The sequence below is a fragment of the Centrocercus urophasianus genome, unplaced genomic scaffold (genome assembly GCF_019232065.1).
Source record: "Centrocercus urophasianus isolate 14NV4802_14NV808 unplaced genomic scaffold, USGS_Curo_1.0 seq_12, whole genome shotgun sequence".
Lineage (NCBI taxonomy): Eukaryota > Metazoa > Chordata > Aves > Galliformes > Phasianidae > Centrocercus > Centrocercus urophasianus.
Genome location: NW_024884364.1, coordinates 55997473 through 56018553, shown reverse-complemented (window position 1 = coordinate 56018553; position 21081 = coordinate 55997473). Strand labels below are relative to the sequence as shown.

Below are 21081 nucleotides of genomic sequence, written 5' to 3'. Positions count from 1 at the left end.
GAGAGAAGCAGATTCAAGAGCCTCAGCTGTTTTGCTCTGTTGCTTCTCTGCTTTGTATGAGTGGCATTTCTGAGAAAGTAGGGTTTCTTCTTCAAAAGAATGTTTACGAGTAAGTTGATTCTGAAATTTGCACTTCAAAGTAACAAGGTTTTGCTGGCTGATATTACAAATGATTATATTCAGGTTGCTTTAAAAATTTTAGTAAAAGCAATGCCAGCTCCTGCTGAAAGGAATGTTTAAACAAAAGTATCCGGCTGTTGATTGGATCAGGCCCTGAAATTTTCAAAGCAAACATTTCAGACTTGTGCTAGTGCATTAAAATCAGAAAGAACAAAAAACCAGAATTTGTTTATACAGATCCCAGAGTGCAATATGTGAACAAGTTGCAGCGAAGAAGTTAAGTAATTAGAATTCTTGAGTTATTTATTTTATGTTAGGAAAAGCTGCACTGGAAAACAAGCTGCTCTTTGCAGGGCAAGTTACTTGAATAAGCATATTTTTAAATACTTCCAGTCCTAATAAATACACTTCTGTGTGGGAAGCAAGGGAAATAAACAGTAATTCTGCCTGGTTGTTTTGCTAGATTGAAATACAAGATTGCTGAAATGGACTGTCAGTTTGGATAACAAGACTTAGAGATAAGAGAATGATTGACCTCTTGTTTTTTTCTGAAATCTTTGTACAAGACTGTTACATAAATCATGAATTATTATGTATTTTAAAAACAATTATGTAATCTCTAATTCTGTCAGAATAACAGAATGTTCAGATGTAGGTATGGCCACAAACGCTTAACTGAAAAGGCCCACAGGACAGCATTCAAATAGGACTGATAAAATTTGACCTTGAGCAATTTTCTTAACAGCTTATATTTATAGCATATCTGTTCTTAGCATTTACAGTGTGCTGCCTTATTCTGTATTTGCATGGTTGATTACTTTTCTGCCTCAGATTCTGTAACTCATCATAACTTGCTTATAAAAGGCTTTCATTTCACGTTAGGAACAAGGAAGCTAATTAGCTCGTAGGGAGTAGTCATCCATGATAATATATTGTAACATTTCAAGGACACAATGCTGCAGATTTTAGAAAGTTTCAAGACAGAAGATCAAAAATTACTTTATAAACACACTTTAATTTTTACTTTTTGGGGCTATTTTTTTTTTTTTTTTTTTTTTTTAAGACTTTCTTAGGTCATCAGTTAATCTGACATTATTGGGTACAAATATGATTTGTACCTATACTCGGTTTTTAATCCCTGACCATTATATCAGATTGTGATGATATTCTGCCATTTTTATAAGCAAGTTGGCACGGTTGTAATCCCTGACCATTATATGAGATTGTGATGATATTTTGCCATTTTTATAAGCAAGTTGGCACGGTTGGATTCTGCAACCTCTTTTGTGTGTGGACAGAGCTTCTCGGCCATACCCGTGTGACTGGTTTGATTCCTCAGCCAAACATTTGAGAGAGTGGCACTTGAGTGTGATTCATGAGTATCTTCTGAGCTCTGGAGTCCAGACTTCTAAAGAGCAGTGAAAGCTATGGCTTATATTTTCCTCAGCCAATGCCACTATGTGTTTCTTGGATATTTCTTGGGTTCTGGATGGCTGTACAATGTCAGTGAGAGCGGGATTTTGGTACCACAGATAGTAAGTAATTGTATTTTGCAAAACTTTGCAAAACCCACCCAAAATACTTTGTCCAGGCTTGGAGCTCCCAGCACAAGAAGGATGTGGGCTGTTGGACCCTGGTGCACAGCAGGGCCACAGAGATAATCATAGAGCTGGATACCTCTCTTATGAAGAAAGGACTGGGAAGTTGACTTGTTCAGCTTGGAGAAGAGAAGGCTTCAGGACATGTTCACTGTGGCCTTCCAGAAGAGAGGTTTCATGCAGAAGAGAGACTGTATTTTTACACAGTCTGATAGTAATAGGACAAGGGGGAATGGCTTTAAACTAAAAGGAGAAATTTAGGCTGGCTGTTAAGAAAAAAGATCTTTACTCAGAGGGCAGTGAGGCGCTGGCACAGCTGCCCAGAGAAGCAGTGGTGCCCCATCCTTGGAGGTGCTCAAGGCCAGGTTGGATGGGACCCTGGGCAGCCTGAGCTGGTGGGGGGCAGCCCTGCCCATGGCAGGAATTGGAGTTCGATGACCTCTAAGGTCCCCTCCAACCAAAACATTCTATGAAAATAAGAAATCTGGCCTTTGCCAGTTTTGAGATAATGTAGAAAATTCATAATCAAAATAAACGTTGGTGTAATAAGAAGAGTTTTGTTTGAATTCAGTCTTTATTTTGACTGACGTGAAAAGTGATTTTGTCTGCCATGCATTAGCATAGCAGGATTTCAATTTAAAAGAGTATTTGTGTATGAGGAGCAAAGAGGACTACTTGATCAAGTGATACTACAAATATGATAGCTTATAACGTACTCGGATGTTACAGATCAAGCATGGTCTAAAGGAAGTGCGTGCTGCATGCCTCCCTGTGGCAGTGAAGTGCAGGTATTGTCACCACACAGTGGATACTGATGCACTTAATACCATGATTTTGTGAATCCTGTAAAGCATTTGAACTAATTTTAGGGGAATTGCAGAAGTTGTTTCTACACCTTTTCTAATAGAAATGAAGAGACTTTCTTGTAATAGAAGTGCCAGATTGTCAACATGGCAGTCAGTTCCAGGTTCTAATTCACTGAGGAGTAACATGCTTACTGGCTCTATATAAATCTCATTGTGGAAGCTCTCCATTAAGCCTTCTAGTTTGTATCAACCTGTATATTGATAATTCTTGTTGTAAGTATAATAGGAATGTATGAAGCTTGCTACTGGCATGGCAATTATCTGAGTTTTATTTTTGTTCCCCGTTTTTAATGGAAGAAGTGAGTTGTAAATTAACTAAGTACTGAAGTGCCCAAATTAGCATTTACTACAGTGTATTCTCACAGAGTCTGAAGAGTGCACTCAGAGAACATGAAACATTTGCTGTGAAGCCTTTAATTTGTAGCAGTTCAGCTGAAAGTTTTAGGTTGTTGAGATTGTTCTGCTTATGTGTGAGGAGCTGATGAGCAGGAGCCCTACGGCTGGAAGTGGAAAACTGAAAGTGTTATCACTAAGGATGGGCCATAAACTTAACTGCTGGTGATTTTAGTACCGTTGTCAGTGAGATGCTATTCATTTGAATAATATTTTGAATATCCCCCTCTTGGGGGAGGATCCTGCTGCACCAGGTAGCTGTTCTTGCTTTTGCTTGTTTTTACTAATTGAATATTTGCGTGCAATGCTTTGTTGCCAACCGGAGCCTTTTGTTGCTGTGTCAGATGGCAGTCATTCTTCCTGTTCCCATTTAGTGAACAAAGAGGCTGTGAGGTTTCAAGAGTTCAGTTTGGTAAGAGCAGGAAATATAAATCAGGCCCACAGTGTAGCAAAACTAAGCTTTCTGTGCTTGTCTTGCTTTCTTTTATGCATGCCAGGCCTGTGGCTGGCTCTTTTCTCTGGGTGGCAGATCCGTTACTCTTGATGTCTATCTGACTGCAGATTGTAGGAAGACTCAACTGCCTGCTGTTGATATGGAAAGGTCATAAAGCTTTTTGTGATTTTTCTTTCTGTTGTTGTCTGATGCATCTGCCTTTGGAGACATGCAGCTGTACCACCACAGAGCTCTTTGGTAAATTACAGCTTGCTTTTTTCTTTTCTTTTTTTTTTTTTTCAATACAGTCACCTTAGTTCAATCTGTTCTATTTCCAGTAGTGGAAATGGCCTGTGATTTAACATATTTGTAAACCTGCTTGATTGATAAGACAAATAATGGCTTACGAAGCTTTCATGATGATTTTTATGCTGTAGATTGTGTTCCCTTTAGCAGCCAGCAAATGTTTCTCTTTGAGGAAGAGCAACAGCACTAACACACTTGCTGAAACACTGTTGGGGGTTGTAAGGGTTTTAAGGCAATTATCAATTCTGTCTTCTCCAGTCTTGCCCTTCCTGGTCCCCTGCAAAAAAGGGGAAAAAAATAAATGAAAAAAAATCACCGAAGGACAAGAAGAGGTAACCTGTTACCCAGCACCCACGTTTATTTTGTTCTTATGCAGTCGTGCAGCTTTTACTAGAGAGTACCAGTCTATTATAGCATCTCTGTTGAAGGCTAGATGGAGTCAGACTTTGCAGAGATTTTGGCAATGCAAAATCCCCTTTTACTTCGTGTGCTTCTTTGCTTGTTTCTTGGAAGGGGGTCACCAAACATCTAATTTTCGTAGTGCTTCTATCTCCATTCTCTGATACAATATTTTGTGTGTATATTTGTGTATATACACATATGTGTGCCTGTGTGTGTATCTTTTGCTACTGTCAAAGATAAGTGAACAAAATCTGAATTTTTGTATCAGTCAGCTTTAACAGAAAGATCAAGGCTGTCTCATATTTGCATGCTCCTGGCAATATTTAAGTGTATCTGCAACATGGTTGATGGATCCAAGCAGTCTTTGAGACATCTGAACAGTGAGTTGAGTGTTTTTCAGTGATTGGTTGCTTTAATAATACCCATGTCTTGATCAAGAATCCTGTTCAGTTTTCATGTGTTCAGTTTTCAAGTGTGTGCTGTAATTGGAAGTTTCCTAGGTTCTTTCTTTGATGCTTGCCCATCTCTGTTTCCTTTTTGAGTGGCTTATGGAAAACAAATAGGCAGACATAGCAGGATTTTGCTTATTTCATAGATGTCTGTGCTTCACTCTGACAGTGTAAAAGTGCACCCAAAGCAGTTTTCTTGCTAACATTTTTAGGAATTTTTTTTTAATATGAAAACTAACATAAGCAAAAAACAACAACAAAACACACACACATACACACAAAAAAAAAACCAAACTAAAAAAGCCCCCCAAACCTAAGAACTGTTGATGATTAATTTAATAGCACTGAAACTGAATATCCATAGAATTGCTAAGCTGTGTTTTCAGGATGTTTTTACCATCTTGTTGCTCAGTATGTTTTACATTTGGAATTACTATACACTGAATATTCTGCCACTAAAGGTAATTTACCCACAGTCCAGACTACTTATGCTATTTTAGTTGTGCTGAGGTGATCCACAAAATGCTTTTGTAAATTCAAACTATAGGATATTTTTCTTTATTCCTTTACTTTGATACCTTTGTTTAAAGCACCTAAGGGAGAGCTCTCTTTGCTGTTAAAAATCATGTTGAAGTGTACAAACTGTAGTAAGAAACCAAAGACTAATAAACTAGATTTATGCTAAGATATTCAGCAATTCCATGATGAGTTCAGAAACTTGACATCTGGTTTAAAACTTGGCTAATGAACTGTCTAAATCTTCAAAGTGAATTAAATGATGTAATCAAGAGTGTAGCAAAAAGGAGAATGGATTGAGCTAGTTACTTAGAGTAATGTAGTCTTTGTGGGTGACTTCTCACAGGAGTTTAATAGGAGAGTTGTAAAGAACCCAGAGAAGTAAGAGTAGGTTGAGAATTGAAATTTCGTCTCAGGTAAAAAACTTGCAAAACTTCAGAGTTGGCAGAATCAATTCGACTTGAATTTTTAATATTCAAAATACAGCATCATCTTTCAAGTGAGCCTGTCTAAATTCTAGGCTTGCATATTTAGGAGAACATCTTGTAACGAGAGGAGAAAAAAAATAGAGAATACAAACTACTGAATGAGTTGACATAGTGTTAATTTTCCAAGAAACGCACAGCATCAAGCCAGCTTAAATATTTAGATTTCAGCTTCTAGGGTTTTGCTGAAAGTACCAGAGTTGAAAAGAAAAAGAGAATTAATGCTTTCAGTTCTCAAGTAACTTCTTAAGAAGACTGTTCTTACTTGAACCATGTAGGCTGGTTGATTTTGTTTGATCCTTTTGACTTCCAGAGCAAAGCATGGAAAAATACACTGTTTTGCACTGAAACAAGAAGTTCATCATTCTAAAATAAAATTGATCATGCTGAAATTTTTGAGACGTTATCTTCGACGTTTGCTACCATTGCTGTTGAAGAGGGATGTTTCATTTTTTAGAGATCGGATATGTTTTGGGGTTCTTCCATCAGCTATGTAAAGCCAGTAACTTACTGTCTGAATCCCTTCCTCTGTTTTGTTAAATTATCCTGCATTTCAGTAGAAGAAAAGTCATTGATAATGTTGTGGAAGCACAAATATATTTTTTGTGACAGTAACTGCTGATCTCTGAGACTTTCATGATTTCGTGTTCAGTATTTCTCTTTTCAACATAGGAGCTATGGAAAAAGTAGTTTTATTCTTTTTGACAGAAGATCAATTCAGTTTCTTTAAGTTTTAGAGAAACCTTTGAACAATAAAACATTAAATGATCAAATGTGATTTGAATACTACACCATTGACTTCTTTTGTATGATACTTGTAAATATTATACATAAACATTTCAGAAAGACTGCCTTCAATTTCCAGATAAGCTTCTACAGTCAGTAGCAAATTTTGATTTCCTTTTCCTCGTGAGGGAAGAAGTGAGCTTTACAATACAAATGAGACCTCTGCATAACACAGTAACACATCTTCCTCTCGGAGTCCAAATTTTTTGATGGAAAGATATTAATGATATCAATGTAAACTGAGGAAACAAGATTTCAAATGACTTTATATTTTGGAGAGAGGACATAAACACCAAAGTTGAGCTAAGTCAAAGTTTAAATAAAAATAAGGCCTTGGTATTAGTTTTGGAGGCTCATACCTAAGTACTTAAGAGTGTCATTTGATGCAGTTATTTTCATAGAACCATAGAAGCTTTTGAATTGGAATTTGAATTTCAGCATCTCTGAAATGAATATGGACACCTATGGCTAGATCAAGTTGCGCAGAGCCGTGTGCAGCCTGACCTTGGATGTCTCCAGGGACAGAGTATCCACCATCTCTCTGTGCAATCTGTGCCAGTGCCTAACGTGCAAAAAATATATATATAAATAAAAATAAAAAAAATGTCCATCCCCTTCATTCTCATAGCCTCCCTTTAGATACTGAAAGACTACTCTCAAATCTCCTCAGAGCTCTCTCAGCCCATCCTCATAGGAGAGGTGTTCCATCCCTCAGACTGTTTTTGTGCCTTCCTCTGGACATGCTCCACCAGGTCCACATCTCTCTTGTACTGAGGACTCCACACCCAGACACAGTACTCCAGGTGATGCCTAGTCAGCACAGAGCAGAGGCAGGATCACTTCCCTCACCCTGCTGACCACACTTTTGACACAGCCCAGGATCCGATTGGCTTTCTGGGCTGTGGGAGCACGTTGCTGGCTCATGTCCAGCTTGCCATTCACCGGTACCTCCAAGTGCTTTCCAGCAGGGCTGTGCTCCATCCTTACATCCACCACCTTGTACTGATAGCAGGAGTTGCCATGACCCAGGTGCAAGACCTTGCACTTGGATTTATTGAACCTCTTGATGTTCACCTGGGCCCACTGCTCAGCCTGCCCAGGTCTGTCTGGGTGGCATCTTGTCCCTAGGATGTGTCAACTGCATTGTACAGCTTATATTATTATATTATTATTATATATTATTATTATTATTATTATTATTATTATATTATATTATTATTATATTATTATTATATTATTATACAGCTTATTATACAGTGTCATCTGCAAACTTGTGGAGGGTGCACTTGATCACACCGTCAATGTCATTGATGAAAATATTAAAGAGCACTGGTACTGACCCCTGAGGGACACTGCTTTTCTTTCAGATTTTGAGTATTTAGGAGCTCCTACTGCCTTAAGGGACATTCACTTTTCTAGTCAGGCAGAGGCAATGACCACTATTATTGAACTGGAAGAGACGTTTTCTTTTTTACAAGTGCTTTGTAGTATAAGGTCAAATTTGATGTTGCTGTTGTTGTGGTCCTTGTATTTTTTATGTTGTTGTTCATTTTAAGTAAGTATTTGAGTAGTTGATCAGCATTTTGTATTCAAGTATGATAAAATTATAACTCCTTTTAAAAAAACTGCTAAGTAGTCAGAAATTTATTTTATTTCTGAATACAGGTAACAGTATTATAGAACAGTAATATGATACTACAACAAGAAACGACACATTAATATCCAAGTATATGAAAAGAAAAATAAATCTCTTGTCGTCTTAGAGATATAGGTATTTCAAGTGGCCTCAGTTCTTGCGAACAACAATTTTTGCTTGATTTTACATGAGTAACCAGCAAAATGCTTGCAGGTTAGTGGACTTAAAATATGACTATACTTATTTTTAGCATTTTTGGTTGAATAATATTGTGGCCTAACAAAACCCAGTTATATATTTTTAAAGGATGACTTTCAGGAGTTCATGTATCTTTTAGAGCAGTCTCCTTAACCCAGATGTGTCTGGTTAAAGTGGTTGTGAGAAGCTGACTACTTTGGACCAATGAATGAGTATTTCTTAAAGTCGTTCACTTTTGAGGTCTGAAGTAATATAAATATAGTACCAGTAGTGCTCATTTGGAGCCCCAGAACTGAACTACTGGATAAATCTTCTGTTGGGAACAGTTTCAAAGTAGCACAGTTAGGAACCTACATTCTCAATAATCTTTGTTCAAGAACTGCTGTAGAATGTCATGAAAAGAAGAGTTAATACCATAGAATCACAGAAACATAGAATACCCCAAGTTGGACCCACAGAGGACCATCGAGTCCAACTCCAGGCTTGGCAGAGGTCTACCCAGAATTCAAACTCTGTGTAGGAAAGTGGTGTCTGAACACTCTTTGAACACCGGCACTTGGGGCCCTGCACATCCTGTTCCATGCCCACCACTTTCTGGTGAAGAACCTTTTCCTAATCCCTAACCTTTCCCTGCTGACACAGCTTCATGCTGTTCCCTCAGGTCAACTTTGGCATGTATTATTTTTAATCTCATTAAAGAGAAAATGACTTATTTCCTCCTTTTTTTTTTTTTTTTTTTTTTTTTTTCTGACATATAAATTGTAAGCTAGAGATGTTTTAACAACTGTCTTCTGTGAAAGTATCCTCTCCACAGTGAGGGATCCTCTCCACAGTGAGAGGAAAAATCTCCACAGGGATTTTTATTGATAGTTCTTAATTCAAAAAGGATGAAAGTTCTTTTTCACTTGGCTTCAATGTTACTTATGGTTTTATGACTGAGAGTTTCAGTTTGCTGTGAAATTACGGGAGTCCTGTAACTGCCATTTTCTCACTACCTGCATGAATTAGAGAGTAGAAAAATCTTGATTTCTACGTACAAACTGAGCTTAGGAGTCAAATATTTCTGGTTGTGCAGTACGGATTCTCCTTGTTGGAAGTGCAGGAAGTATTGCCTTTTTCCACTGTTTGTCACATTCCTATGCAACTTGCTCCTCCTGAACTTTACTGTTCCTCAGAGCACCAGAATAATCAGAGCACTGAGCATGATGTTACCTTGTTGTAAGTGTACAAAGACCACTGACCTCTGCCAAGAATTTGTCTTTCAATATGGGAGGCTGTGAATTCACATTGAGGGGCTCATCTGAACCATATGCTTCTCTTTGTTTCCCCTGGAGGAATGCAGACTCTGCCACAGAGAAATTCCTATGTTAAGAAGAAGTAGGAAGAGTATAATTGCTAATGGTTGTCTGCTATCTTGTACCATAGAGAAAGATGACAAGGGAGACCTAATGGTCTCAGTGCAGGCTGCTTCTGAGGCTATCTACCGCTATGGAAACCCTTAATAAAACCTTGCATTTGCTTTGGTTCTTTTCTTCCCTGTATAGAGGAAAATTATCAAGGATCTAGGTAACTTGCAATCATTCATTTTGGGGAGTGATAGCAGTCACGTGCTTGAGTGTGGCATCTAGTCTAATGAAATACATTTTTGTTTAGATGTTAAAATGTTCTGTAACATTACTGTAACTTGTAGGCATGGCTCCAAGCAATCTTTGATTTTTAATTTTTTTTTTATTTTGGAGGTGGGGGGGGGGGGGTATCATTGGCAAGTAAGAATGTCCTTCTTGCCAGAAACTCCAGAAAACCTTCCTGTCCATCTCAGTGTTGCTGACTAAAGCAACAAATCCCATTTCAAGCAGCGGTCTGGAAGTTGTCTCAGTGTGGTTTGCCTAGCATTGTATTGTGTGCCAGCATTACTGTGTTCTGGGTTTGTTGGTGCAAAGGCAATAACCATTTGGTTTTAATGAAAAAAGAAGTCTGGCAAGAGAAATGTTTTTTTGAGAAGTAGGAACGTATATTTTTATTTTTCCATCTTTTAAATGCAGGCCATTTTACCTAATAATGCTTTAAAAACAGAACAGTACATCGCAACTACAAAACAAAAAGTGAATTGAAAGAAGTTGGAGGAAATGGAAAGCTGTAATTCTTTCATTATTCCATGCAATCCGGTAATACAACTACAGGAAGAGATAGAAATTGCTTTTAAAGCTTCTTTGTTACCACCGCAGTATTAAAATCTAAGAATCAATAGGTAACAAATACGTCTACAGGTTATAAGTATGTGGTAGGAAGAGTGATGGTGAGAAACTTGCGTAAGGTACTCCAGTATCTGTAGATTGGCTGAAGGACAGTGATGATAGTAAGCAGAAAGAAGATCTGGGGAAATGATAAGTAAGATAAGACAGAGATGCACAGAGCAGGGATGCTTACTGTGGGTGGCAACAGCATAATCAAGAAATGAACAAGTGAGCTTTGGTATTTCCTTCTTCCTTTTTGGTCCCCTTTTAAACGAGACATGCATTTATTTCAGTCATTCTTGCGTCAGAAACAGCATTGCCAGCAGGAGCAGGGCAGTGATTGTCCCCCTGTACTCAGCTCTGGTGAGGCCAGACTTCGAGTACTGTGTGCAATTTTGGGCCCCTCACTGCAAGAAAGACATTGAGGCCCTGGAGCGGGTTCAAAGGAGGGCGACAAAGCTGGTGAGGGGTCTGGAGCACAGGGCTTATGAGGAGAGGCTGAAGGAGCTGGGAATGTTCAGCCTGGAGAAGAGGAGGCTCAGGGCAGACCTCATTGCTTCTATAACTACCTGAAGGGAGGTTGCAGTGAGCTGGGGGTCGGCCTCTTCTCTCATGTAACTGGTGATAGGAGTAGAGGAAATGGCTTCAAGCTGCGCCAGGGGAGATTCAGGCTGGACATTAGGAAATACTGCTTTTCTGAAAGAGTGGTCAGGCACTGGAATGGGCTGCCAGGGAGGTGGTGGAGTCACCAACCCTGGAGGTGTTCAAGGAACGTTTGGATTTTGTGTTGAAGGACATGGTTTAGTGAGAACTATTGGTGGGTGTTTGGACTGTATGATGTTGTAGGTCTTTTCCAACCTTGATAATTCTGTGCAAGTATACAGAGAAGGCTTTCAAAAGACATAATCTGTGCTTTTTTAAAGCTCTGCTGCCATTAGACTTCTTAAAAGATGGAGTTTGGGGCATCTGCTCAAAAAAAAAAAAAACAAAAAAAAAGGATTCAGAGTGGTCTTATGATGCTGAGTAGTGGAGGCTGTGGTGAGGAGCATACACCCCTCAGTGCTGGCCTGGCATCCTTGTCTACTGTTGTTCACTCTTCCATCTGTATCTCGTGTAAGTACTTGGGTGGGATTGTGCTGGGTTGTGTCCTTGATGGCTGTGATTCAGATGCTGAGCAGTCTCTGTCCCTTGTTAGAGCTTTCTGTAGGTATTTGTTGCCCAAAATAACCTACATCATCTTTTTTCTCTCTAGAAAAGTTGATTGCATATCAACGGGAATTTCATGCTTTGAAGGAACGTCTTCGTATCGCTGAGCATCGGACTCTGCAACGCTCTTCTGAGCTGAATGCTATCTTGGAGCAATTCAGGCGTGCTGTAGCAGAAACGAATGGAAGTAAGAATGCACTGAATAATTTTTCAGGTACATAATGTGATTGAGCTATCTTTTATAACTCTGGACTATGAACATCTTTGTTACTGTAGAGTGAGAAATTAATACCAAGAAAGCTGAGTGAAACAGTTCAGCAGTATGAATAATGAATCCATGAAATGAATTGTATCTGCTGGCTGCATTTGGTGTGCTTTTTTTTTTTGTTTGTTTGTTCTTTTTTTTCAATTTCTATTCCTAATGAGCCAGCCACTCTTCACTCTAAAGACTTTTGGGACTTAATACATATGCCATACATAGTTTGGGATATTTTGACAACAGCTCACCTCATTTTTAAATAGAGCTTGAGGGGAAAGATGAGCAAGTACGCTAAGGAAAGGATGAGCTTGAAGCAATTAACAAAAAGTTTAAAAATCTGCTGGGTTATTTAAAAAAGCGTAGAAGATATCTAAAGTATTGGTTGCAATTTGCAGAATGTACCTTTTAATCAACAAGAGATTAAATACAGTAGTAGAGTCTTGCATATTTTCTAAATCCATTTCTGAATCTGATAAAATCTGTTCGGTAAACTCTAGAGTTTACTAAGAGCTGTGTTTAGCAATATAAGGGAGCACCTTCAGGCTACTCAGATTATTGAAGGTACCTTTTAAAATCATGTCATAATTGCTTTACTTTCTTTGATATTTTTTTAAAGTTGAAAGTGAATAGCGAAATAAGTGTTTTGGGGCAGAGGTTTGATTTCTTAATTTGCACAAGTATCACTAGTACTGGCCTAATGAGGAGGAAAAAAAAAGCCTGAAGATTTTTTTTTTTGCAAATCAAAGCATTGGATAAAGAATTTTAAATCTGTTACCTAGTTGCATTTGTGCTATGACTTACCAGTTTCTATAGTTTTACCTTTTTTTTTTTTTAATTTTTAGAATTATAATTATACAATGGTTATAATAATATCAGACTTTGTTCTGATATTGGCAAGAATTGCTCATACACTGTATAGCCTGAACCTTTGTAGTTCCCTGAGTCTCCAAAAATAATATGGACTTGTCTTGTAAGTCCTGTCTTCCTGTTACGTGTGTATCCTTTTTTTGTTAATAACTATAGAGGAAGTCATATAAACTTAATATTGGATTTGTGATTAATTTATTTCTAAAAATGAGTCAGCTTTATTATAAGCAGTGTAGAGAGTTATTCTTTCCTGATGCAACTGAAGTTACTGATACATGTTTTTAATGTTTAACCCAACTGCCTATGGAGCATCCTAGCATCCAGTGGGTTTTTTTTGTTGTTGTTGTATTTTGCCCCATGTGGAGCCAAGATTTTGCGTCAGCTGATGTCTGAATTCCTGAGCTTTTGTTGTTACAATGTAGGATTAAATAGATATTACTAAGTTTAATGTACTTCAGTACACATATACTTCATACCGTTTGCTGTCTTTGAATTTGGAACAATTTCACATTTCTTTCTATAAATTGTTACTCATTCATACAAAAAGCTGTCACATTTTGAGGAAATTTTTAGTCCAGCTTTTGCAGTTGAAGTGAAACTGCAGAAAATGTGAAGCTTATTTTTACTGGAATCTATCAAAAGTAGCATCTCTGCTGAAGATATCTATTTGCAAAGGCATTTTCAAGCTTATAAGATGTCAGGAATTTAGTTTCATACCCTTCCTACAAAAACCAAAAGAACAAAACAGCTCACCAAACAAAAAAAATTTATCAACATCCAGATCTTCTGTTGTTTTTTTTTTTTTTTTTTTTTACTGAAGTTATGCTCAGAATCTGAGAGTAGTGATGTTGATGGCATTACTTTAACCATTCCAGCACAACTCAGATTTTCTTGGGAACCTTGACTCCAGTTTCTGACAACTTGATATTGTAGTGCTTGTAAGGGTCCATGTGCTGTCATAGTGCTTGCTTGGAATGAGACTTGTTTTCACACATGATGTAAGAAAATTAACACACAACACAGCAGGGAAAATTGCACTTGACAGCTTTGTGAGGACCACGTGGACGTCCTGAGAGGCAGTGTACTCTGGAAAGAACAAGAAATACTGTAAATGAGGCATTTCCAAACCATGGCCTGTGGGCCACACATGGCTCTGGACAGCTAGTGATGTGGCCCCACAAGGTCGTACACTTCTAACATTATGATGTGACTTCTAGTGAAATTTTTCATGAGTTGATTGCATGTATATTGAGCAGAGACTGCATAGGTGACAACTGAATGCTGTGGAGGGAAGGGCACGGTGCAGTGCTAGCTCTGCCTCTCATTGCCCACCACACGCTTGATCAAACTGAAACCCATTTGTATTATGTGTGCTTGTGCCTCTTGCTGAGTAAAATGCAGGGATCACTGATTGATAGTAATATTTCAACCTACCTGCAATGTGTGCGTGCCTGTGAAGATGTGTTTTCTGTTATTAAGTAGACATACAAGTTTTCTCCTTTAATTAATTAAACTGGGGCTTGTGTTATTTACTAAAGTAATTTAATGAGTTCACTACAGAGGAAATACCCAGTGCGGTGCTGACATTTTTCAGTTTTTGGCATCTCACAAAAGTACAAAGTAACTTGTGATGTGGTTTTTAATTAGTTTTGTGATGTGTTTGATTAGTGTTTGTGCTATTGAGCCATACCTTGCTGTGTTAGGTTCACAGAAAAAAGGTCAAATATCTCACTAATTTTAGGGTTTTTTTTTTTTTTTTAATTACAATATTAATAAAAGAAAAGGAAGTTTTGTTACTTATATACATGAACTATATTGTATATCTTATATGTGGCCCAGGACAATGTCTCTTCACTAAATGCAGACTAGGCAAGCCATGAGATTAGACAGACATATTTTAAAATGTCCAGTGTGCTAAATTAAATTCACACTAGCAATTGTTTTACTCCAAAAATACTCAAAATCTTTGTATATTTAATACTGTATCTGTATAAAATCTGTATAATCTATTCAATATGTTTTGAAAATATAGTTTTTGAAGAGTTAATGCTACTACAACTTGTAGTAGCATTGCTGCATTGTGTTGATTTTGGTAACTGCAAGTAAAAACTAGGTACATTTTTTTCCATTTTGATCCGCTGGGGGGAAAACCCACAGAACAAGCTAAATAAATGGAGCATTCTTCTGTGATTATGCACTGTGTTGTGATCAATTAAGTACTGAACGTATTTGTTACAAAGTTAGGGAGGAGAATAATCTTGACCATTGTTTATTTTAAAAATTAAAACAAGAAAAGAATTTCTTTTATGTGAGATACAGTGCCTCAGTAAAAACCATCATTCTGTTTTTCTTCTTTTTTTTTTAGTTAGTTTTAGTTGGGAATTTTATGATTTACCACTGCATAAAATTTTTTAATGTTCTTTTTTCCTTGTTATTGATTTTGTGTGTTTGCAGATGAGACGCTGAAACTACTAAAAGAACTAACAAGTAAAAAATCTCTTCAAGTGCCAAATATTTATTACCATTTGCCTCATTTGTTGAAAAATGAAGGAAGCCTTCAACCTTCTGTGCAGGTTGGCCTTGGAAGGACAGGAGGTATGCTGATAAAATGTTTATTTTATGTTTTGTGTCTGGAGGACTTTGTAGTTCTTATAGTACAATTTACTGTATTACTTAGTAGATCAAGGACAGCTCATTTAACTTGTGTCATATTGATATCTCTTAGAATTCATACTGAATCCGTGATGAAAGGAGTTTGGCTTCAGCTTTGGTCTTTTCTGCATAATATCAATCATGCCTTTTCCCATCTTAAGGTACACTTTAAGAAGCATTTAGTTTGGATGAGTTTATGTTACTAAGTAAAAGAGAAGGAAACAAGTATATTACAGTTTCTGATCTGCTGCTGGGCGTATCTTCTCATCTTTTCCATATGTGTGGCAACCAGTACATGGATACAACTATTTTAGTGTTGGTTATAACTCAGTGTTGGACACACTATGATAATTGCATCGATAAAATGTGGACTGGTTGGAGGGAAAAAAGCAATATTGTGTTGCAGTACTGTTGATCCCCTTTTCTTTTTAATCCTCACAAATTCTAAATATTGGTCATTAGGATAGCTCCACTCAATCCCACTCTAGGAGCTCTAGAAAGTAAGTAGGGTAAAGCCCAACCAAGCTGATGAATCTTAAAGTATTGTTTGTCTCCAAGCATGAGTGTCCCACTGGTGGATCCTTACTTCTCTGTGTGTCATCTGATTTGAAGGGCTCATGGTTTATCCTCTAGACCATTTTTTATCTAAACCTTACTACCCTTGCTTTTGAAAGAAACATTAGTTACTCCCAGCCTGTATTTTTTTCATTACTTCAATGAGTTTCATCACTGCTTCTTTTAACATTAAGAATGCTCATGTGTCAGATGTGTGAGCTCAAGCCACAGTTATTTTTCTGACTGTAAACACCATTTGTTTCATTGTTGTTATCTGGGAAGGCAAATGTTCTTGTTCTTTATTATTCTAAGTGAAGCTTGTGTTATATACTGTTGGGAATATATGACAGAAGTCTGAAATTACAGAACAGAAATTGGAGTCAGGTTTATTTAATTAAAAAGAGGGAGAAAATTGAGTTAAATTAATTTTCCTGTCTTCCCCTCTCCTGATCAATGCCAAAATCAGCAGAGTCGTTTTATAAGACTTCTGAGGAGTTAAATACTTGAGTTGTGAAAAATGGCTATTCCAACAGGAAAATTAAGTTAGAGAGGTTAGTTGCTCTTTAACTCTTACCTGATTAATACAGTGGTTGTTGATTCTTACCTGTGTAATAGCCTGACATATCTAGAATTGCGTGGGGTTGTTGTTTTTGTTTTTTTTTTTTTTGCAGTGTTTTTTCTGAGCATTTGTGATGATTGTAAATTGCGTTCCTGTTGATCAGTGGTGTATGTTAAAAACTATTTTTAATTACTGACATTTCAGTCTTGTAACTCCTTGCATTTCTTAAGTTATGCTTTATTAAAAAATTAACTTTTTGATTTTGTTCTTGTGTATGAAATTACTGAAAGTATACATTTCTGTTTTGTTTGATTTCAGTTTCCATTGTAATGGGAATACCTACAGTGAAAAGAAAAGTCAAGTCTTACCTTACAGAAACTCTCCACTCCCTTATTGATAAGCTGTCCCCTGAAGAAAAACTGGATTGTGTTATGGTTGTCTTTATAGGAGAGGTAACACTAGAAATATTTTTATACAGTTTCTAACCTGTCTTTAAACATGGTGCTACTCCTTTCAGGAAGTGAAGCTCTCTTTTTTCTTTGAAACATAAATAGATGACTGTGCCTTTATCTCCTTTTTATGGAAGGAAGGATCTTGTGTTTCTGAGATGAAAGATCACAAAGAGCCCAGCCTTTTCTGTTTATAGAGGGAATAGAGGGCATGGATTCATTGGACTGCTTAATTTGCATGCTTTCTTTTGTTTATACATAGTAAGCGAGATGTGCTAATAATCTTATTCCTTTGATATCAAAATAATGACTGAGTCTGTGGTACAGAAGGGAATTTTCTTCATGTTTATGTTTAGTCCTTCCTTAGATTGATGTTACAGCTGGAGAAATTACATGCAGATAGTTACTAATTATATTTTCTGGCCATTCTGGACATTGTATGTCTGGACCTTTTTGATGAACTAGTTCAAACAATATTCAGTTGGATAGTTTGCTCAGTTTGGCTCTGATTTAGCTGAAATCTTAAGGAAAATGATGGACAGCTTTCAGGAATAATTTTGCTGGATACTGAGAACTGCATATAATTATTTTGATGTATATATTTTCTTTCAAGAATCTCATTTGGAACTTGGGAATGTTTGACCTTCATCATCTAACTGTATATTGCTCTGCTGAATCAGTGTTTTGAGTCCCACAGATGAAAACTTGAGTCTACTAGATAACTTGAGTCTATTTAAGTCTACTAGATAACTGTGAAAATCATTTTAATCCTGTGAGCCAGTGCCTATGCCGCTCTTCTGCAAGGAAATATTGTTACTGTTGATTAAGAATATCAGGAGATCAGAATTCATTCTGAATTATTGAAACGCTGAGTTTTCCCATCAGTTCAGTGAAGGAATAGTTTTATTGTCTTTTAGTGTGGCTTCTTTTTAAGGTGTAAAAGTTTCCTTTTGTTTTACTTAAGGAGATCTGAGCTGTGTAGACCATATGATATCACTGGATTCTTGGTCTTCTACAAATCTTAGAATAGGAGCAAATCCACACCCCTGTCCACAGCTACACAAGCTTCTCTTGTTACCTTAGGCAAGTTGTGCTGGTATGCCTGGGTTATCCATAGTTAAATAACTTTATTCCTTTGAGTTTTTTAATTTTTTTTTTCTCTTGGGAATTAAATGCTATTTAAATGGCTGCGAAGAAACTCAATTTTAAAATGGGAGCTATTGCTTTTCAGCACAAGGAGAATTGTGTTTTACACAAACAGTTGAGTGGGAGCCACTGTATCTCAGGGATTTTGCTGTTTGAGGGGAGCAGGATTTGCTTAACCTCCTATCTGCCATGGGCGCACAGCAAGCCATGAATGTCTGGGAAAATTTGAGAAGGCTAGGTTTGAATTCTTATCCCATCATAACCTTTCCTTAGATTTCTGTTTCTTCATTCAGTTTTCTCACCTATTTTACTATTCCTATCCCTGTTTTATATTTCTTAAAGTTCAATATCTTCCAGTCTGTTCTGTAGTTGCTACAGGAAAGTCTTTCAGTGAATAATACGATACAGCAGATAATTCATCTTTAATTGTAATGTGTTTTTATTCTGGATTTTGCTGTATCTCTCAGCTTCTTTCTGCAAGATGGAATATATAGGTTTAATAAGCGTTTTCTCTGGTTATCTGAAGCCTGTTCCCCTCGTGGACTTCTATTTGTACTTTAGCAAAATTAAGTGCTTTTGCTTTTAACATAGCTTTGACTGTGGGGTTTCCTAGGCTAAAATGTTAGACCATTGCCAGCATTAACATGTGTGCATTAAGGAAGGCTACTTGAAATACATTCAAACTTTTGCCAGCAGTGCAAGATGGTGGCACAAGGTTCTGAAGGATGATATGGCCTCTGTTAAACGTTCGTGCAGTTTAAGGACTGTGAGAAATGGTCATGATGTGATATAACCTTATTCAGAAGTTTAGAATTACTGTCTCTGCTTTCTCTATAGCTTGTGCCAACAACAAGGAAAAGTTAGACTTTACAAAAATATTTTTACAAAAGAATTGTTATGAAGAGTGGTATTTTGAAAGGCTTGTGCAAGTATTCTCTTGCTGATTCAATTGGAGAAGTTGAATTGATGGTGTTAATAAGCATTGCTGAGAGACATAGCTATAAGCTGTAATCTCTTTGGTGCTAAGCACCCTAAGAAACTTCTTTTAATGCTTCATTTCTTTCAGCAGTTCTATCTCACTTCTTTCTTATAAGTTTGACTTTTTTCATGGAAAACAAATTGAAAGTTACAGCTAATGACCTTCTGCAAACAGCATGAGCAGTGTAAACAGATGAGCTAGTAAATATAGGCTCATTACGGTTGCTAAATAAAGACATCTGCATATTAATTTAGTGTTTGGATATTTCTCAGTAATGTGATTATACACAGTAAATTTCCATACTTGAAAGTTCAAGGAATTCTAAAATATCTTGGTTGACGTGATACCTAATCACCAATTTAAATAATTACTAGAATTGCTTGTCAGAAAGCTGTGCAAGTGTCCCAGTAACTGACATATGTCTGCGTTTTCCAATTTGTTAAAATAATTTTATTGCAGAATAATTTGCAGGGATTCATTAGAGTGACTGATAAGCAGGAACAATTCCTTGTACGTCTTCACTTTTTCTTCCTCTTAACTGTGCAGCATGTTCAGATGATTTGAAACAAACGATTCGTATCTCATTAACTTGCTTTGTGTGAAAACTTGTTTTTTGACTAAGCTGTAGGCTCTGGGTTTAAAATATCCATGAGCATCAGATTAAAGTGACTGTCTAGCATTTTTATTTCATAAGGATTGCAAATAACAAGAGAAACTTGGTTTTGAAACATCCGCATCATAGTGGAACAACAGACAGGTATGCTACTGAATATGAGAGAGATTAAAATACTTTTGTGGTATCCAAACAAGATTTAAAAGAAATAAATAAAGAACTGTTGGAGGGTCCCATTTAATGAAAATGTCTTAGACTCCTCTAAGTACATCACAAATGATTGCCAGTCCGCCTGATTAATCAGTGACTATGCTCAGCGTAATCTTTCTTACAAGCAGTAATCAATGTATATTGGAAAGACAAGAAGCCCTTAATTTCACCAAGAATGTGAAAAAAAAACAAACCACAAATCATTTCAGAAATCAGAAGACATAGCCATGCAGAAGTAGTTTGTTAATGTTGTGTGCTACTGATTACATCTGATTGGGCAGTGATTGTCACAGAGTCACAGAATTGTAGGGCCATTGCCCAGTCACTTACTATTGGAGCACCAGTCTGTACGCTGCCCTTTCTTGCATATCAGTTATTCCAGTCTTACTCTGCTCTTCCTTATGTAAACGACTCACTTAGGGTAAAAACATTTGAACTTAAACGTCTTCTGTTGTTACCCTGTCAGCTGCTTATGTGAACAGCGGCTGCTAAATTAAAAGTTGTTAATCTTCAATGGTGTTTTCTCTGTCTTCCTCTTGTGGAGAATCTTTCCTTATTATTATTATTATTATTATTATTTTTTTTTTTTTTTTTGCAAGGTTTGTCTACTGGCTGGGTCAGTACAACACAAGCACCCAACAAAGTACTGTCCTGGGTACCATCCTGTTGTCATAGTTTTGGCTGGCACAGACTTTCGTTTGCCTTGGGGGGGCCTGTGTGGTGCAGTGTCTTGGATCTGTGATGAAAATAGTGGTGATGGAAGCACACTGATGTTTTAGTTGTCATTGACCAGTGGTGTGCAGAGGCAAAGACTTCTTCTGTGCTGCCCTGCCAGCATGGAGATCAAGGAGCTGGGAGGGGAGGGCCACAACCAGGACAGCTGACCTGGATATCCCATACCATATGGGGACATACTCAGAATAAAAGCTGGGGGAATGAACCTGCACGAGGAGAGACATTCAGAGCAAGGGTGCTTGTCTTCCCACACAATAATAATGTGTAATGAGCCTGGTTTTCCTGAAAGTAGCTAAACATCTGCCTGCTGATAAGTACTAGTGAATGAGTGCATTTTTCTTTGCTTGCACTGCTTTTGCTTTACCCAGCAAACCATCTTTATCGCCACCCATGGCTTTTTTCACTGTTACCTTTCTGTTTCTTTCCCAA

At 37.3% G+C, this 21081-nt stretch overlaps 1 protein-coding gene across 3 annotated transcripts in view; it reads left to right on the top strand.

Annotated features, from left to right (window-relative positions):
• MGAT4A (alpha-1,3-mannosyl-glycoprotein 4-beta-N-acetylglucosaminyltransferase A) overlaps positions 1-21081 on the top strand; it is a 77569-nt gene that overhangs the window by 17744 nt on the left and 38744 nt on the right. For 2 of the 3 annotated variants that reach the window (XM_042809856.1, XM_042809858.1), the window contains exons 3-5: positions 11675-11842; positions 15209-15349; positions 16839-16972. In XM_042809856.1, the coding sequence (XP_042665790.1) occupies positions 11675-11842; positions 15209-15349; positions 16839-16972 (443 nt within the window). The remainder of the gene's footprint in view (positions 1-11674; positions 11843-15208; positions 15350-16838; positions 16973-21081) is intronic. The other variant, XM_042809859.1, reaches the window with a different exon arrangement.